We start from the raw sequence: 19898 nt of genomic DNA on the forward strand, positions 1-19898 counted from the left end.
GGAGTTCCATAGCTGCATTCAATTTAGATTAATAACGCCTGTAACGTCCTGGAAAGAAAGGTTGGTAGCACCTGACCTTACAGCAGGAAATAAAGAAGTAATAACATGGTAATAATTGATGTGCCTGCTGAATAGTACTATTCGTCATACTAAACTACATACTATAGCTGAAGCCATTGCACACATTTTCCTGAAGAAATAGCTTTCTACACTTTACTACTTCTAAAATAACTTCATATTTTCTGATGTATTAAAGACAAAAAAACGGTGTTATTATTTGTTAAAAATGTGTTAATCAGTTGTTGTTATTTCTGGTTTTATTATTTTCGATCTTTACCATTGAAAACTTATATTTATTTGTCTTTTTATGCAATCAAAATATAATGATTTGTCCAGATAGATTGCTGCTGAATAAAATGTAACTTTCAAATAGTTCACAATTTGATTGTTGAAGACCAAGTCCCATAAACTGTGCATCAAGTATCAAGTTTTTCTCTGGACACTTAAAAAATTGCCATTTCAAATAGTTGGCATTGGCAGGACAAGTTTACAATCTCACTGGATTTTTGAAGACCACTGTTCGCAGCAGAGAAGGTTAGGACAGATGACGTAACTGCATGTGGTAACTAGTGTTGACCATTTTGAAACGTTGTCAGGGATTTTTGGCTGGGAATGTGGCGACTCCCAGTGAGCGTTCTGGGGATGACAAACAGGAGACCTGGCTGATGGCTGTGCCACGTTTTGTGAGCATAGGGAGGCAAGAGATAGCCAGACTACTAAATTGGGCTAAGGAACAGAATTTGGGTATTGTTGAAAGGCCATCGGTGTGTGTTCTGCAAACAATAGGGCAGATGAAGGTGTGGCATGAGCGTGATGAACAGATAGATGTGGTTATAGACAGTGAGGAAAAAGAAAACGTGCAGAGGGAAGATGTGTGTTGAGGAAGATTTGGGCCAAGTACTACAAACCGCACTGTGCTGTCTCTGATGGCTTAGAAATTTAACCTGATGAGATTGAGGATGAATTACCTGCGGTGGCAGATGTGGTGAAGACCGAGCCTCGACCAGATGGTCATGCAAAGGATGATTCTGACCCAGTGGGAGTGACATTTTGCTGACCAATATGTAGTCTCAGGCTGGGTAGAAAAGAAATTGGACACTGTTAAATCGGTGAAGGTGGCTCGCAGTGGACTTGATTTTCTGTGTTTCTTCTGCCCAGAGGGAGCGGGTGCTTAACATCACATGCCTCGGGACAAGACCTGTGACTTGCTTTGCTCTCCAGAGCAGGGCGCCTTTGATCCTTTGACAGGAGTGATTACTTTGGTGGCGTTAAGTGTTGAAGTGGAGCAACTGAAATGGAAGATTGCCTGAGTCTGTTGCGCTCGCTGTTTGTTGCGATGCAGACCTGGTGGCGAGCGTGGTGAAACTGAGAAGACACTGTCCTTTTGAGTTTTGAAGCAGAGAGTCTTTACCTGGCAAAGTCATGTTAGGATATGACAGTTATCCCGTGACAGCTTTTGTGCCAAACCCACAAAGGTGTTTTAGATGTGAAGCTTATGGTTATGTTGCAGCAGTATGTAGGAGGGAGATTCCCGAGATGTAAGAAGTGTGCAGGAGGGCATGGGACAAAGGAATGTGTAGTATTGGTGGAAAAAACTGTGTGTGTCAATTGTGGGGGTGCCTATGTTGCTGGGGATCAGAAATGCCCAGTGCGGGAGAGATAGGTTGAGGTCAGAGGAGAACAGAAGGTGTCGTATGCTGAGGCAGTGAAGAGAGTAGAGGAGGACGGGTCAAAGGTGAGTAGTAGCCTAGCTGTCTAGCGATTAAGAGCGTTGGGCCAGTAACCAAAATGTTGCTGGTTCGAATCCCTGAGCCGACTAGGTAAACAATCTGCCAATGTGCCCTTGAGAAAAGCACTTAACCCTAAATCAAATCAAACCTGAACCCCCACCTCTTTAAGGAATACCTGGGATAGGATAAAGTAATCCTTCTAACCCCCCCCCCCCCAAAAGATTTAGATGCACTATTGTAAAGTGGTTGTTCCACTGGATATCATAAGGTGAATGCACCAATTTGTAAGTCGCTCTGGATAAGAGCGTCTGCTAAATGACTTAAATGTAAAATGTAATGTAAATGTATTTATAAAGCCCTTTTTACATCAGCTGATGTCACAAAGTCCTATACAGAAACCCAGCCTAAAACCCCAAACAGCAAGCAATGCAGATGAAGAAGCATGATGGCGAGGAAAAACTCTCTGAGGAGTGGCCAGTCCTCTTCTGGCTGTGCCGGGTGGAGATTATAACAGTACATGACCATGATGTTAAAACGTTCATAGATGACCAGCAGGGTCAAATAATAATAATCACAGTCGTTTTAGAGGGTGCAACTGGTCAGCACCTCAGGAGTAAATGTCAGTTGGCTTTTCATAGCCAAGCATTCAGAGTTCGAGACAGCAGGTGCGGTAGAGAGAGAGAGTCGAAATAGCAGGTCCGGGACAAGATAGCACGTCTGGTGAACAGGTCAGGGTTCTATAGCCGCAGGCAGAATAGTTGAAACTGGAGCAGCAGCACAACCAGGTGGACTGGGGACAGCAAGGAGTCATCAGGCCAGGTAGTCCTGAGGCATGGTCCTATGGCTCAGGTCCTCCAGGAGGGGAGGAAGAGTGAGAGAGAGAGAAGTAGAGGGAGCATACTTAAATTCCCACAGGACACCAGATAAGACAGGATAATTATACCAGATATAACAGACTGACCCTAGCCCCCCGACACAATACTGCAGCATAGATACTGGAGGCTGAGACAGAAGGGGTCGGGAGACACTGTGGCCCCGTCCGACGCTACCCCCGGACAGGGCCAACCAGACGGGATATCCGCAAACCACCAACTTACTACCCTGAGACAAGGCTGAGTATAGCCCACGAAGATCTCCCCCACGGCACGAACCCGAGGGGGCGCCAACCCTAATTGCTCTTGTAAGTTGTTCTGGATAAGAGCGTTTGCTAAATTACTAAAATGTCAATTTAAAATGTAGTAGGCCTAGGCCAATACAGAGTGATACGAATGTGTGCTTCAGTAAGGTTGGCTTCTTAGCATTCGTTGCCATGGTTATCAAATGTACTGCAGATATGGAACTTAAATCACAGAGAATAGATGTTGTGGTGGCAACTGCAGAGAAGTACTTGGGTCAAGGTGTTTAATTAAAAAGCCCTGTCCTCCCAGGCCATCGGATCAGTTATGGTCAAAGTAGTGAAATGAGGTGGTGTTTTCTTTTATGAAATAGTGGTATATATGTGTTGGGTTGGTTGGTGGTGCAATAAAAAAAAAATTGTATCACAAAATGTAAAGCTGACAATGAACTGACAAGGTAAATATCTGTCGTTCTGCCCCTGAACAAGGCAGTTAACCCACTGTTCCTAGGCCATCATTGTAAATAAGAATTTGTTCTTAACTGACTTGCCTAGTTAAATATAGGTTAAATAAAAAAAATAAAAAAGTTATGGACCACACACTCCCGCACAGTAGGTGGCGGCATGCACGAAAAAATGATACCAAAGAAGAACGTTAGTAGGGTCGCCAGCTAGCTAATGTCAACTTTATAAAGTTTAGCTACATAGCGTGCTAGTACCCTATGCTTTTATCTAAATAGCTATAATTTTTTATTGATAAACTGTCTAGCTACGTTGTTGTTAAAGATAATGTCAAATTGCTGCCGACAACTTCGTGATAGTTGACCAACTTATTTGGCTATCAGCTTTACTCCAGCTAACTTTAGCTACTAGCTAGGTCGCTTGCATTCTAACTGACAAGCTAGCTAGCAAAGCTACTCGCTAATTTAGCTGGCCAAATATCTCTGCCCTGCAAGTTACTCCTCAGGTCTGTCATCTTTCTAGCTAGATATATCTTGCATTTATTTTATTTTACTGTAGAAAGTGTGATGACGACAGGACAATGATCAAAGTATGATGACGAAAAAACGATGAATAACGTTAGCCAGCTAACGCGCTAGCCCTTGGTGTTTGAGTGCAACAAGTAACTAGCTAGCACTACTTGCCAGCACTTTTTCAGGCTTGATTGCTAGCTAACACTGGCTTACCATAACCATATTGTGTTGCCATAGATAGCTATTTAGCTTGTCATGAGCTATTCTCACAGCTAATTTAACTAACTACAACAATTGTCTTCAGCCATAGCTATCCAGTAGTGTTTCATACCTAGCCACCTAACTTTAGTCTGATTAATCAGGTTGTAACGTTAATACACAATTAATTGGTATGTACAGCCTGAAACTAACGCCTGCAAAATCGTGTAAATGTTCCTTACAAGGCAGAATGTTGAATACAATTACATTTGAACTTGCTCTACCGGGACAAACTATCCATAGGAACGTATTGTTTACCCGATTTTTTAGAGAGTAGTTAGGTAACGTTATATGGTTATGTTCAGCACCGAGGTAAAATTAGTTTTATATTGATGTTCAGTTTTTAATCTTGTCAATATGCCTAGCTATTGAACCAAGCGTGCCATGACAACGGAAATGGTAGGCTATGATCTCAATCAGGGGAGGGTGGAGAACAATCAACATCTTTTTTTGTGTGAATTTCAAAAACAAATATTCTGATTTATATCTACACAAATATCTGCAATTCCCCAAATAGTGTGGATTGTTCTCTGTACTCTACCCTGATTCAGAACCATTTTCACTGTCATGGCATGCTTGGTTCCATAGAGCAGTTGAAGACAAACTGCAAAGACAACCAGTATAGTAAGTTTATTAAACATTCTGTCATGTAAGGAAAATGTACATGATTTGCAGGCATTACTTTAAGGCTGTATATACCAATTCAACTAGCCACCTAGGTACGCAGCTCTCACATTAATTGAGTTGCCTGCCATCTGCAATAATTTGACAGGCCCCTAGCCAATTAAACTCAACAATTTACGATGGAGTTGGGATTTAAGCACCCAAAGAATAACACAGGATAGTTCCAGCTAATCCACACTGCATGAAAATGAACCTACTAACATTTGACTAATCCTGTTGCATAATCAGCTAACTACATCCAAGTATAGTCTTACAAGGGTAGTATAGGCTTGTCAAAGATGCACTGTGACTTCAGAAGTTGTAACACATTTTGATCTTAAAACAGCAGCTGCCAGTGCTACCATGGCCTCCTCGGGGTTTCGGGGTGACGTTTCCCAGGTGCGTGGTGGCCGTGACCCCATCTTCTCTGAGGCCATCAACCAGAAGATGCGTGTCCCTGACCGGCTGAGAGTGGGGCCAGGCATGGGACAGAGATGGGAAGAGGAGAGGCAGGAGTGTGCTGACTGTCCCGCTTCTTACAGCATGCACATCCCAGACAGGCTGTCTCTCACAGGTGGGGACATGGATGGTCTGGAGGTAGGCCTATTGATAAAGACAAAACAGGCTTAAGTTCAAATCAAAATCAAGTTTTATTTGTCACATGCCCCGAATACAGCAGGTGTAGACCTTAAAGTGAAATGCTTACATACAAGCCCTTAACCAACAATGTAGTTAAGAAAAATAAGTGTTAAGTAAAAAATAGAGACAAAAATAAAAGTAACAAGTAATTAAAGAGCAGCATTAAAATAACAGTAGGCTATATACAGGGGGTACCGGTACAGAGTCAATGTGCGGGGGCACCGGTTAGTTGAGGTAATATGTACATGTAGTTAGTTAGTGACTATGCATAGATAAATAACAGTAGCAGCAATGCAAATAGTCTAGGTAGCCATTTGATTAGCTGTTCAGGAGTCTTATGGCTTGTTAAGAAGCCTTTTGGACCTAGACTTGGAGCTCCGGTACCGCTTGCTGTGCGGTAGCAGAGAGAACAGTCTATGACTAGGGTGGCTGGAGTCTTTTACAATTTTTAGGGCCTTCCTCTGACACCGCCTGGTATAGAGGTCCTGGATGGCAGGAAGCTTGACCCCAGTGATGTACTGGGCCGTACGCACAACCCTCTGTCGTGCGGTTGGATACTGAGCAGTTGCCATACCAGGCAGTGATGTTCAGCACCGATGTGCTCGATGGTGCAGCTGTATAACTTTGAGGCTCTGAGGACCCATGCCAAATCTTTTGTCTCCTGAGGGGGAATAGGATTTGTTGTGCCCTCTTCACGACTGTCTTGGTGTGTTTTGACCATGATAGTTTGTTGACGTGCACACCAAGGAACTTGAAGTAGAGTTGCGATAGAACAAAGACAGGTCAGAAGAAAAACTCATTTAGCCACTTAACAATGCTGGTCCAAAATGCTCTTGATTCCTTTTTTTCTTCAGAATTTGAGTCGGCGCAATAATGGGATCTGTGTGTGAGTCCCTATCATATCTCAGTGTTCTTATATCTTTGTGACTTACTAATAGATGCCCCGGACATGAGCCCCCATCCACTGTTCACGTCATCCAAGCAAGGCTCAGCCCTCCCTCTGGGGCCTGCATGGGAGGCACAGCAGCACAGTGCCTGGAACAGAGAAAGAGACCCCTACATGAGGGAACCAGTGCAGGTATGTGAGAGTGGAGACTGGACCTTTTCTTTGGGAATGAGTTGTCTGACAATAATTGGATAAGTGTAGTGTCACTGATACATGTAGTGTCAAGCCATTGCTCTGAGTGTCATTCTTTAAAGTGTTCAGAATCGTGCTTAGGGAGAGCATTTGATGAGATGGAGTTAGCAAAAGATTCAATATACAGGTACCACCTAGATTGAAACATTCCCAGCAGCTTCCATCTGGCCCTACCCTCACCATCGGAATCAGGGATGGCCAACTTTGATGGGGGTGGGGGCCACCAAAAAGATCTGGACTCAACACGGGGGGGCCGCAGTGGCTCGCGGTTCTGCATACCCATATCTATACCTAAGCATTCAGTCAGCCGGCACTAGCCTTTTGATGGGCCTAAGCAAAATTCAAAGTTTTAGTTAATTTCATGCAATTGTACACGTTTTGCCATAGGGTGGAGTGAAATGTTTGCCTGAGAATGACTAACAAAATCAAAGGGGGCCCCCGGTTGGTATTTCGACCATGAATACTACAAGTTTAGCTGGCCTCAAGACTAACTTACAATCTAAAAATGTTTGCTGACATGGGCTAATTGAGTGACTGACATAACAAGAGAGAAACTGCTGATGCACAATCACATTTCTAAATTGCACCTTGTGTATTCTGTTCTTTTACCTGACGGAGACCCCCTTCCCCCAAAAGAGATTTGCAGGGATGCAAACTAGTCACCTTTTCCGCGAAATTCGTTGTTTTGAATCCAAAATAGGTGACCTATGTGATTCGTGTAGAATCGTGCAACTGGAATTTGGAAAGTTTGAGGTGAGGGAGAAAATGTGGTGGAACAAGTATTGTTAGCATTGTTAAGTATCTTGCTACAGTAGCTGGATAGAATTCTCTGTTAGCTAGCCAGAGAAATGTTGAGCAACATTAGCCAACATAACTGATCAAATAATTGAGTTTATGGAGTGAAAATTAGCTGGCTAATAATGTCAGACAGCTAACGTTACAACATCAGATGAGCTAACGTTAGTAACCTAACCATTCGCTATAGTATTAACTGGTATACGACTCCTTGTTGTTCCTCAAGTTCTAACGTGGTAGTTGCTTACTGGACCCTGGCAATCTGTGTGAAATGTTATCAAGTTAACGAACTGTTTTCAAATCAAATTCTATTAGTCACATGCGCCGAATACAACAGCAACCTTACAGTGAAATGCTTACTTACGAGCCCCTAACCGACAAAGCAGTTAAAAAAAGATAAGAAATAAAAGTAACAAGTAATTAAAGAGCAGCAGTAAAATAACAATAGCGAGACTATATACAGGGGGGTACCGGTACAGAGTCAATGTGTGGGGGCACCGGTTAGTTGAGGTAATATGTACATGTAGGTAGAGTTATTAAAGTGACTATGCATGGATAACAACAGAGTAGCAGCAGTGTAACAAAAAAAAAAGGGGGGGCACAATGCAAATAGTCTAGGTAGCCATTTGATTAGCTGTTCAGGAGTCTTATGGCTTGGGGGTAGAGGCTGTTTAGAAGCCTCTTGGACCTAGACTTGGGGCTCCGGTACCGCTTGCCATGCGATAGCAGAGAGAACCGTCTATGACTAGGGTGGCTGGAGTCTTTGACAATTATTAGGGCCTTCCTCTGACACCGCCTGGTATAGAGGTCCTGGATGGCAGGAAGCTTGGCTCTGTTGGGGTGGTATGCAAATTAGAGTGGGTCTAGGGTTTCTGGGTTAATGGTGTTGATGTGAGCCATGAGCAGCCTTTCAAAGCACTTCATGGCTACAGACGTGAGTGCTACGTGTCAGTAGTCGTTTTGGCAGGTTACCTTAGTGTTCTTGGGCACAGGCACTATGGTGGTTTGCTTAAAACATGCTGGTAATACAGACTCGGACAGGGAGAGGTTGAAAATGTCAGTGAAGACACTTGCCAGTTGGTCAGCGTGTGCTCGCAGTACACGTCCTGGTAATCCGTCTGGCCCTGTGGCCTTGTGAATGTTGACCTGTTTAAAGGTCTTACTCACATTGGCTGCAGAGAGCGTGATCACACAGTCTTTCGGAACAGCTGGTGCTCTCATATATGTTTCAGTGTTATTTGCCTCGAAGCGAGCATAGAAGTAGTTTAGCTCATCTGTTAGGCTCGTTTCACTGGGCAGCTCTTGGCTGTGCTTCCCTTTGTAGTCTGTAATGGTTCTGTAATGGTTTGCAAGCCCTGCTACATCCAACGAGCGTCAGAGCCGGTGTAGTACGATTCGATCTTAGTCCTGTATTGACACTTTGCCTGTTTGATGGTTGGTCGGAGGGCATAGCAGGATTTCTTAAGCTTCCGGGTTAGAGTCCCGCTCCTTGAGTTCCAGCTCTAGCCTTTAGCTCAGTGCGTATGTTGCCTGTAATCCATGGCTTCTGGTTGGGGTATGTACGTACGGTCACTTTGGGGACAACGTCATCGATGCACTTATTGATGAACCCAATGACTGATGTGGTGTACTCTTCAATGCCATTGGAGGAATCCCGGATCATATTCCAGTCTGTGCTAGCAAAACAGTCCTGTAGCTTAGCATCTGCTTCATCTGACCACTTTTTTATTGATCTAGTCACTGGTGCTTCCTGCTTTAATTTTTGATTGTAAGCAGGAATCAGGAGGATAGAATTATGGTCTGATTTGCCAAGTGGAGGGTGAGGGAGAGCTTTGTATGTGCCTCTGTACGTGGAGTAAAAGTGGTCCAGAGTTATTTTTTTTTATTTGGTTGCACATTTAACATGCTGATAGAAATTTGGTAAAACTGATTTAAGTTTCCCTGCATTAAAGTCCCCAGCTACTAGGAGTGCCGCCTCTGGGTGAGCATCTTGTTTGCTTATGGTGGAATACAGCTCATTCAATGCTGTCTACAGCTACGAAAAATACAGAAACTTTCTAGGCAGGTAGTGTGGTCTACAGTTTATCATGAGATACTCTACCTCAGGCGAGCAATAGCTCGAGACTTCCTTAGATATCGTGCACCAGCTGTTATTTACAAAAATACATAGTCCGCCGCCCCTTGTCTTACCAGACGCCGCTGTTCTATCCTGCCGGTGCAGCGTATAACCAGCCAGCTGTATGTTGATAGTGTCGTCGTTCAGTCACGTCCATGAAGCATAAGATATTACAGTTTTGAATGTCCCGTTGGTAGTTTAATCTTCCTCGTTGGTCATCTATTTTATTGTCCAAAGATTGCACGTTTGCTAGCAGAATGGAAGGAAGTGGGGGTTTATTCGATTGCCTACGAATTCCCTCTACAGTATGTGGTTAATTTACAGAATGAGAGAATTAGGTGAAACTGAGGCGTTGCTTGTTAAACAAGTGGATTCAGGGATCAATTGTAGCTGGAGCTGGGCCTGGCTTAAGCTGGAAGCCACTATAGAGTTGAAAGGAACACCATACACTCTCCCTTTTTTTCAATACAGTGGATAAAAATGGGTATGCCAGTTTGCATCCCTGGATTTGGAAATTGATCCGCAGGCCTACCAAAGGGGGCGACCAGTTGCCCATCTCTTCCTTATCGAACTCATGTTACTCTTTCTCTCTTCTGTGATAGAGTCCACTGCGTAGGTCCTACAGTGACCAGGCTTTTGGCAGGAGCAACCCTGGCACCCCCACCTGCAAACAGACACCGCACACCCCTATCTCGTAAGTACAAGACACATGGATTAAACACTTCTGAACTCCTTTTAAATGTCATCATAGAGATCCATCTCTTTCCTTGGACCAGACTGAGTGGCTTACTACATTTGTCATTTAGTAGAAGCTCTTATCCAGAGCGACTTACAGGAGCATTTAGGGTTAAGTGCCTTGCTCAAGGGCACATCGACAGATTTTTCACGTCGTTGGCTCGGGGATTCGAACCAGCGGCCTTCCGGTTACTGGCCCAACGCTCTTAACCGCTAGGCTACCTGCCTCTCTGCGTGCTCCTCTGCCCAGTGAGGGGGTTACATGTACAACGCTTCCTCAGAAGTGGAGAAAAAAAGCTAAACACATTACAAAAAGCTCCCAAAACACATGGTGCTGAATGTTTTCAGAACACTTCACTTTAAAGCATGGTTTTTGTTGGTTTTCATCACCTTGTGGACGAGACAACTCGGCCATGTGTAACTAGAGTAGCATGAATTACTTATCAAAATTCTTTCAACACAACGCTTGCCTTTCAAGCCTGGAACATTTCACGAAGACAAAGGGAAAGTTGCATTGTTGGCTTGGGACACATTCTATTGACATTGCGCTGACTCAGGCCCCATGCAGTGTTGTCCTCCTATTCTTCACCAGTGTTGTCCTCCTATTCTTCACCAGTGTTGTCCTCCTATTCTTCACCAGTGTTGTCCTCCTATTCTTCACCAGTGTTGTTCTCCTATTCTTCACCAGTGTTTCCAGCAGAGACGCATTGGTTTCTCTGATCTCTAGCCTGTCCTTACATGTAGGTTATATTTGAGGCAACGTGAAGTTGTGGCGTTGTCACTATGCTTGGTAAGTGTTGTGCTCCTCTGTCTGTCCTGTCTTTTGTGGTGACCCAACCCACCCCCACCCCTCACTCGTGTCTGTTGTAGTTGCGGCGGTGCAGGATGCCCCCCTCAGCGCTCCTCTACTGCTGCTGTAGACACCATGCCCATGCCCTTGGTGCTCCCTGCCACCCTACCCAGCCTCCTGTCCCCACAGACCATGCTGCAGGCTGCCAAGGAACTCGGCCAGCAGGCCTCACAGTGCCTTCTGCAGACTGTCACTCAGAAATACAGGTTAGGGGATAGCGGCTAATCCTACCTTCTACAACCTGAGTGACCCCTGCCTACCCAAACCGAAATCTTAACAAATGGCACCTAACCTCCGTCCATTTCTTCCTTGCTTGGGCTTGCATTTATGTCCTTACACTACTAGTTCTCACTTTCTTTGCTAAGCTTTTGCCTCAATAAAGGATTCATTCTTGACTACAGGATCACTTCCTTTACTCACAACTTAGGTTGAAATCATACTATTTTTATTTGACCTTTATTTAACTCGGCAAGTCAGTTAAGAACAAATTGTTATTTACAATGACGGCCTAGGAACAGTGGGTTAACTGCCTTGTTCAGGGGCAGAATGACAGATTTTTACCTTGTCAGCTCGGGGAGTCGATCTAGCAGCCTTTCGGTTACTGGCCCAACGCTCTAACCACTAGGCTACCTGCCGCCCCAAGTATACCATGAAATGCTTGCTTATTAGCCCTTCCCAACGATGCAGAGTAAAAAAATAACAAAATAAGGTATTTGAAGTAGATATGTACATAAAGACAGGGTAAAGTGACTAGGAATCATGATAGATAATAATAATAATAATAATAATAGTAATAATAATAATAATAATAATAATAATAATAATAATAATAAGAGTAAAATGGTGTATGTATATACAGTACCAGTCAAAAGTTGACACCTACTCATTCAACGGTTTTCTTTATTTTTTATTTTCTACATTGTAGAATAATAGTGAAGACAAACTATGAAATGACACATATGGAATCATGTAGTAACCAAAAAAGTCAAAATATATTTTGATTTGTTTAACACTTATTTGGTTACTACATCATTCCATATGTGCTATTTCATAGTTTTGATGTCTTCGCTATTATTCTACAATGTAGAAATAAAGAAACTCTTGAATGAGTAGGTGTCAACTTTTGACTGGTACTGTATATAGTGTATACACTGAGTGTACAAACATTAAGAACATCATCCTAATATTGAGTTGCACACCCCTCCCCTTTTGCCCTCAGAACAGCCTCAATTTGTCAGGACATGGACTCTACAAGGTGTCAAGCGTTCCACAGGGATACTGGCCCATTGTCAAGTTGGCTGAATGTCCTTTGGGTGGTGGACCATTCTTGATACACACGTGAAACTGTTGAGTGTGAAAAACCCAGCAGTGTTGAAGTTCTTGACACAAACAGGTGCGCCTGGCACCTACTACCATACCCCGTTCAAAGGCACGTCAATATTTTGTCTTGCCCATTGTTAAGCCTCCGTCTCGAGGCTTAACAATCCTTCTTTAACCTGTCTCCTCCCCTTCATCTGCACTGATTGAAGTGGATTTAACAAGTGACATCAATATGGGATCATAGCTTTCACCTGGTCAATCTGTGTCATGGAAAGAGCACAGTCTGTGACTAGGGTGGCTGGAGTCTGACAATTTTTCGGACCTTCTTCTTACACCGGCTGATATTAGAGGTCCTGGAAGGCAGGGAGCTCTGCCCCAGTGATGTACAGGGCCGTCCGCACCACCCTCTGTAGCGCTTTGCGGTCGAGGGCGGTACATTTGCCATAGCAAGCGGTGACGCAGCCAGTGAAGGTGCTCTCGAGGGTCCAGCTGTAGCACTTGTTGAGAATCCAAGGGCCCATACCAATTCTTTTCAGCCACCAGAGGGGGAAGATACGCTGTTGTGCCCACTTCATTAATATGCGTGTGTGTGTGGACCATGTTAAGTCCTTAGTGATGAACTGTCCCGTCCCTCTGCACTTTCAACTCTGCTTGCTGCTTCTCCCTGCTTTGCTCTTGCTTCTGGTAGAAGTTGCCAGTAGGCACACATCTTGGATCAGCCCATTGTACCCTAATCCTAACCTTAGCCTTTACAGGCAACAATGGAAACTGATCTTAGATCAGCATCCATGGGACAACTTCATCTTACTACTGCTTTGTGCTGTCTTTTGTTGCCCACTTCTGGTTGTTTTTCCTCATGCTGGGTTCTTCTATTTGCCTTGTGTTGAAAGCCCCTTTGCAGACTGTGGTCTCTCTCCCTGGTTTAAAGGTTCAGCTATCCTGAACACCCAACTACCGCTGTGGTTGAGGAGCCCCCTGTGTATGTCGAACCAGCCAGGAAAAGGTGACAAGTTCTGGCAAACCATTGGCATTTCCTATTATTAGGCTTGTTTTGTGGTACCAAAAACACATTTCTGAAGCCTAAAGCATTGAAGTGTGGGGGTGTGTGCACATGCACCATTTACCTTTGTCCCTGTTTGTGTGGTTGGCAGTGCCATGCGGGACTCTTGGATGAGCCCAGATGAGGGAAATGCAGCTGTGGAGTTCATCGTACTTAGGAGACAGGTAAGCAGGCTAATAACCCCTATCGCGGGTGAAAACGTCTGAATGACACTGTCTGATTGACACCTGCATCTGAACTAGTCTACCTTATAGGATAATGCTAAATCAATATAATATAAATTGACGTGGAAAGTTAAGGGGAAGCTATAGGAGACAGCTGTGATCTAGGCTATATGAAGATGAAATTGACAACCATTGGAAAATAGAACACATGCACTCAACCATAGCCTATTGATACATTTTAGTGAGCAGTGGGTGGTTGTTGACACTGGGCCTACATTTTTATTTGATTAAGTATTTTATCTTAGAGTAGCCTATACTCTGGTGGATATTTCAGTTTCTTTGTCTTTCACGCATCTCGACAGGCAACTTGCCTATCTCTTCCCCCTTTCTCTTAAACGAGTAGCATATAAACTCAGCAAAAAAAGAAACGTCCCTTTTTCAGGACCCTGTCTTTTAAAAGATAACTAGTAAAAATCCAAATAACTTCACAGATCTTCATTGTAAAGGGTTTAAACACTGTTTTCCATGCTTGTTCAATGAACCATAAACAATTAATGAACATGCACCTGTGGAACAGTCATTAAAACACTAACAGCTTACAGACGGTAGGCAATTAAGGTCACAGTTATGAAAACTGAGGACACTAAAGAGGCCTTTCTACTGACTCTGAAAAACAACAAAAGAAAGATGCCCAGGGTCCCTGCTCATCTGCGTGAACGTGCCTTAGGCATGCTGCAAGGAGGCATGAGGACTGTAGATGTGGCCAGGGCAATTAATTGTCCATACTGTGAGACGCCGCTACAGGGAGACAGGACGGACAGCTCATCGTCCTCGCAGTGGCAAACCACGTGTAACAACACCTGCACAGGATTGGTACATCCAAACATCACACCTGCGGGACAGGTACAGGATGGCAACAACTGCCCGAGTTACACCAGGAACGCACAATCCCTCCATCAGTGCTCAGACTGTCCGCAATAGGCGGAGAGAGGCTGGACTGAGGGCTTGTGGCCTGTTGTAAGGCAGGTCCTCACCAGACATCACCGGCAGCAACGTCACCTATGGGCACAAACCCACCATCGCTGGACCAGACAGGACTGGCAAAAAGTGCTCTTCATTGACGAGTCGCGGTTTTGTCTCACCGGGGGTGATGGTCGGATTCATGCTTATTGTCGAAGGAATGAGCGTTACACCGAGGCCTGTACTCTGGAGCAGGACCGATTTGGAGGTGGAGGGTCCGTCATGGTCTAGGGCGGTGTGTCACAGCATCATCGGACTGAGCTTGTTGTCATTGCAGGCAATCTCAACGCTGTGCGTTACAGGGAAGACATCCTCCCTCATGTGGTACCCTTCCTGCAGGCTCATCCTGACATGATCCTCCAGCATGACAATGCCACCAGCCATACTGCTCGTTCTGTGCGTGATTTTCTGCAAGACAGGAATGTCAGTGTTCTGCCACGGCTAGCGAAGAGCCCGGATCTCAATCCCATTGAGCACGTCTGGGACCTGTTGGATCGGAGGGTGAGGGCTAGGGCCATTCCCCCCAGAAATGTCCGGGAACTTGCAGGTGCCTTGGTGGGAGAGTGGGGTAACATCTCACAGCAAGAACTGGCATATCTGGTGCAGTCCATGAGGAGGAGATGCACTACAGTACTTAATGCAGCTGGTGGCCACACCAGATACTGACTTACTTTTGATTTTGACTCCCCCTTTGTTCAGGGACACATTACTCAATTTCTGTTAGTCACATGTCTGTGGAACTTGTTCAGTTTGTCTCAGTTGTTGAATCTTGTTATGTTCATGCAAGTATTTACACATGTTAAGTTTGCTGAAAATAAACGCAGTTGACAGTGAGGACGTTTATTTATTTTATGTTTTATATATATACACGTCTCAAGTTTGGACACCTACTCATTTTTACTATTTTCTACATTGTAGAATAATAGTGAAGACATCAATTCTATGAAATAACACATTAACCAAAAAAGTATATATTCAGCGTCAGAAATTGCAGCACAAATACATGCTTCAGAGTTCAAGTAACAGACACAACTCAACATCAACTGTTCAGAGGAGAATGCGTGAATCAGGCCTTCATGATCAAATTGCTGCAAAGAAACCACTACTAAAGGACTTGCTTGGGCCAAGAAATGCGTGCAATGGTCATTAGACCGGTGGAAATCTGTCCTTTTGGTCTGATTTGTGAGATTTTTGGTTCTAACCGCCATGCCTTTGTGAGACGCAGAGTAGGTGAACGGATGATCTCGTGTGGTTCCCACCGTGAAGCATGGAGGAGGTGTGATGGTGCTTTGCTGGTGACACTGATTTATTTAGAATTCAAGGCACACTTAACCAGCATGGCTACCGCAGCGATACGCCATCCCATCTGGTTTGCACTATCATTTGTTTTTCAACAGCTGTTTGACTAAGAATGAGAGTGATGGAGTGCTGCATCAGATGACCTGGCCTCCACAGTCACCCGATCTCAAGCCAATTGAGATGGTTTGGGATGAGTTGGACCGCAGAGTGAAGGAAAAGCAGCCAACAAGTGCTCAGCATATGTGGGAACTCCTTCAAGGCTGTTGGAAAAGCATTCCAGGTGAAGCTGGTTGAGAGAATGCCAAGAATGTGCAAAGCTGTCAAGGCAAAGGGTGGCAATTTCAAGAATCTCAAATATAAAATATATTTTGATTTAACACTTTTTTGGGGGGATTACTACGTTATTGCATAGTTTGTCTTCACTATTATTCTACAATGTATAAAATAGTAAAAATAAAGAAACCCTTGCATGAGTCCAAACTTTTGACTGGTACTGTTTGAGTTAGTTCATATAAGGAAATGAGTCAATTGAAATAAATTAATTAGGCCCTGATCTATGGCTTTCACATGACTGGGAATACTGTTATGCATATGTTGGTTTAAGATACCTTAAAAAAAAGGTATTGGGGTGAATCAGAAAACCAGTCAGTATCTGGTGTGACCACTATTTGCCTCATACAGCATGACACATCTCCTTTGCATACAGTTGATCATGCTGTTGATTGTGGCCTGTGGAATGTTGTCCCACTCCTCTTCAATGGCTGTGCGAAGTTGCTGGATTTTGGCGGGAACTGGAACATGCGGTTGTACACGGCAATCCAGAGCATCCCAAACATGCTCAATGGGTGACATGTCTGAGTATCCAGGCCATGGAAGAACTGGGACATTTTAAGCTTCCAAGAAGTGTGTGCAGATCCTTGCGACATGGGGCCGTGCATTATCATGCTGAAACATGAGATGATGGCGGGAGATTTAACGGCACGACAATGGGCCTTTTGGATCTTGTCACAGTATCTGTATATTGAAATTGCTATCGATAAAATGCAATTGTAAGTTGACCGTAACTTGTGCCTGCCCATACCATAACCCCACTGCCAACATGGGTCCATCTGTTCACAATGTAGATGTCAACAAACCTCTTGTCCGCAAGACGCCATACATTTGGTTGTGAGGCTGGTTGGACGTACTGCCAAATTCTCGAAAATGACGGAGGCGGTTTATGGTAGAGAAATGTCCACCAGAGCTTTTGCCAGAGAATTAAAATGTCCATTCCTGCAGTCAGCATGCCAATTGCATGCTCCCTCAACCTGAGCCAACTGTCGCATTGTGTTCTTTGACAAAACGGAACATTTTAGTGGCCTTTTGTCCCCAGCACAAGGTGCACCTGTGTAATGATCATGCTGTTTAATCAGTTTATTGATATGCCACACGTGTCAGGTGGATGGATTATCTTGGCAAATGAGAAATGCTCACTAACAGGGATGTACACACATTTGTGCACAAAATCTGAGATTCATCTTTTTATGAGTATGGAACGTTTCTGGGATCTTTTTCAGCTCATGAAACATGGGACCAACACTTTACATGTTGTGTTTACATTTTTGTTCCGTGTAGTTTGAAACTTTTTAGCAATTTAAAAAGCATCGATCAATCCTCTTGCTGGCTGAATTGCAATAAAATAGGTCAGTGTTGGCAATGAACTGGTGGGGAAGTTTGAATGGCGAAAGTGACATGTAGCTCTGGTGTAATGTAATCACAATGGCTAAATTAATACATTGCTGCATTGTAAAAATAAAAACAGGCAGAGAAATGTAATTTATTCATTCACACCACAAACTCAGACCTGTCAGTGGCAGGCTACCCTGTATTTGTATTCTGCCATTGTATCCAGTCAAAATGTAGTAGGCTAGAAATTGCATTAAATGTTTATATAGGCCTATATTAATTCATGACAGTATCTTATGGTGCTGGTAAGACGTCACTCACCAAGTCCCCTAACATCAGTAGCATCTTTAGGCTTAATTTGGTCTTATTTCTCGCAATATACCTGTTTTACTGTGAGTGCGGCCATATGCGTTGATTCCATCAGTGCCATCATGATTGTGTAGCCTGTGTTCAACCAGTAGATGGAGCCATAACTTCAATATTTTCTTCTGGCCATTGAGTTACTAATGTTATGGATACTTGTAAGATGTCCTTTCTTTTGAGTCTCAGAACCTGAGGCCATCTTTACACTACGACAAATGTTGTGTATAAACAAAAATAATCGGTCACTTACAGTATAACAGCTCAGCGCCTTTCTCGTGTCCAGGTGGTGAAGATGAGTCGTCGTCTGGCGGGTCTAGAGAAGCAGAACGCTGAACGCAGACAGACTGAGCTGGTGCTCTTCTCCCTGCTCCTTTCTGCCTGCCTGCTCAACGGATGGCTCTGGATACGCAGATAAGACACACGTCACTCAAACAGCCCGCTCATCTGCTCTGCAACACCAGGTCTGCTCCAACCAGCGACTTTGCTCAACTCTGCATTACACATCCACTCAGCTGGGTAGTTTGTCAGTGCACTTATTCTTACACACATGTTGGTGTTGAGCACGTATAGATCGCATTGGCCCATCTTTCTTTCAAGGCCAGGGCCCAGATTCACTAAACACTCCTTACGCATAACCATAAGGTTCCTCAGAAGAAAAATATGTTCATAAGATAGTTTAAGTGCAATTCCTCAACAATATCTTCTTACAAATCTTCATTTATTGGCAACTTATCTAGCTAGCAATGGCAATCATGTTAGCATATTTCTTACTGAGATTACTGTTCTAAAACATGTTATTGGGTTTAAAATGATCAATACTGAAACTTTCAGATGAAGTTTGTGTGAATTAAACTGCTTTCATGAGCTTTTTCTCTCACTGCCCAGAGTTTAAGACAAGGGTTTAGCTAACTTGGAATTAAGGAGAAATGGAGCAAGAAAATGTCCAATAACCTTTTGAGGAATAACAACGTTGCTTAACTTTCTTCTTAAGTCTATAGTTAAGGTTTTGTGAATCTGGGCCCAGGAGAGGAAGCTATTTCGGCAACTGTTAAGGTAGGGCCTTAGGACTATGATGATAAAATGAAGGTGTTGAGCATTAGTGGTGTGCATAGGTCACAAATATGGACTAAGTTGATTGTCAAGGTGGATGCTGGCATATTTCAACATTATCAGGGATTGATCCATGTCATGTTTGCCTAAAGGATTGGCCATCTCTGACTTGAACAGCTAGTGTTTACCATGGTTGGAGGTGGTGATAGGAAATGATAGTGTTACTGCGGAGGCTTCTATATTGTTTTCGTTGAGATGGATAATCAGATTTACGTCATAGGTCTGTCAACACAGTTTGTGTAAACTTAACATTTCAATCTAGTTGGTAACCACTGGTGGAATGCCATGAGTCAGTTGGTAACTGGTCCAAAGTATCTAGTATACTATTATGGTATGATTTACTTGGAACTCTTCAGACTTAGAAGCCTAAATTGTAATCCGTTTCAGACAGTACATGGGTAATAAGGTCCTTCTGTAAGGCCTCTATTTAATCAAGACTAAAGTGAGACATGTCTGCGTTTGAATGCCTGTGACATGAAGTGCTTTGAAGTTGGCTGCCTCAGTGACTTTGATCTTTTCCAGACCAGTTTATAGTATGAAATTATATGTTTCTCAGAAGTCAAATGACATTAACCATGAATGTAAACTGAACACTAATTTATTACATGGGGTTTCTTGTTCTTTTTCCATTTTTGAAGTTGTACTGGGTTTTCAATAAATTAAACAATGTTGAGTGAGGTTTGTTTTGTACGTTGGGTCTTTCACCTGCTTGAACCTTGTCTGGAGCCGTATTCATTACGTCGATTCTGTTGCAAACGGAACAGAAGTGTTTTTTTTTCCATTGGAAAACTTCCGTTTGGAGTAAACACGCCATGTACCCTAACA

General features: G+C 43.6%; 1 protein-coding gene across 4 annotated transcripts; it reads left to right on the forward strand.

The window, feature by feature from the left end:
* The first annotated feature begins 3539 nt into the window (after nt 1–3539).
* Nucleotides 3540–19787, forward strand: LOC115148805 (mitochondrial fission factor homolog B). 4 transcript variants are annotated; one of them, XM_029691047.1, is made up of 8 exons: nt 3540–3871; nt 5146–5373; nt 6377–6516; nt 10090–10181; nt 11093–11278; nt 13321–13395; nt 13544–13616; nt 18247–19787. In XM_029691047.1, exons 2-8 carry the CDS (start codon nt 5163–5165, stop codon nt 18376–18378), a joined length of 909 nt encoding a protein of 302 aa, XP_029546907.1. In that variant the 5' UTR covers nt 3540–3871; nt 5146–5162; the 3' UTR covers nt 18379–19787. The 4 variants fall into 4 exon arrangements, with proteins under 4 accessions (XP_029546907.1, XP_029546906.1, XP_029546909.1 ...); XM_029691046.1 differs by having other exon boundaries at nt 5149–5373; XM_029691049.1 differs by lacking the exon at nt 11093–11278 and having other exon boundaries at nt 5149–5373.
* Nucleotides 19788–19898: the final 111 nt, after the last annotated feature.

Source organism: Salmo trutta, chromosome 15 (assembly GCF_901001165.1).
Source record: "Salmo trutta chromosome 15, fSalTru1.1, whole genome shotgun sequence".
Lineage (NCBI taxonomy): Eukaryota > Metazoa > Chordata > Actinopteri > Salmoniformes > Salmonidae > Salmo > Salmo trutta.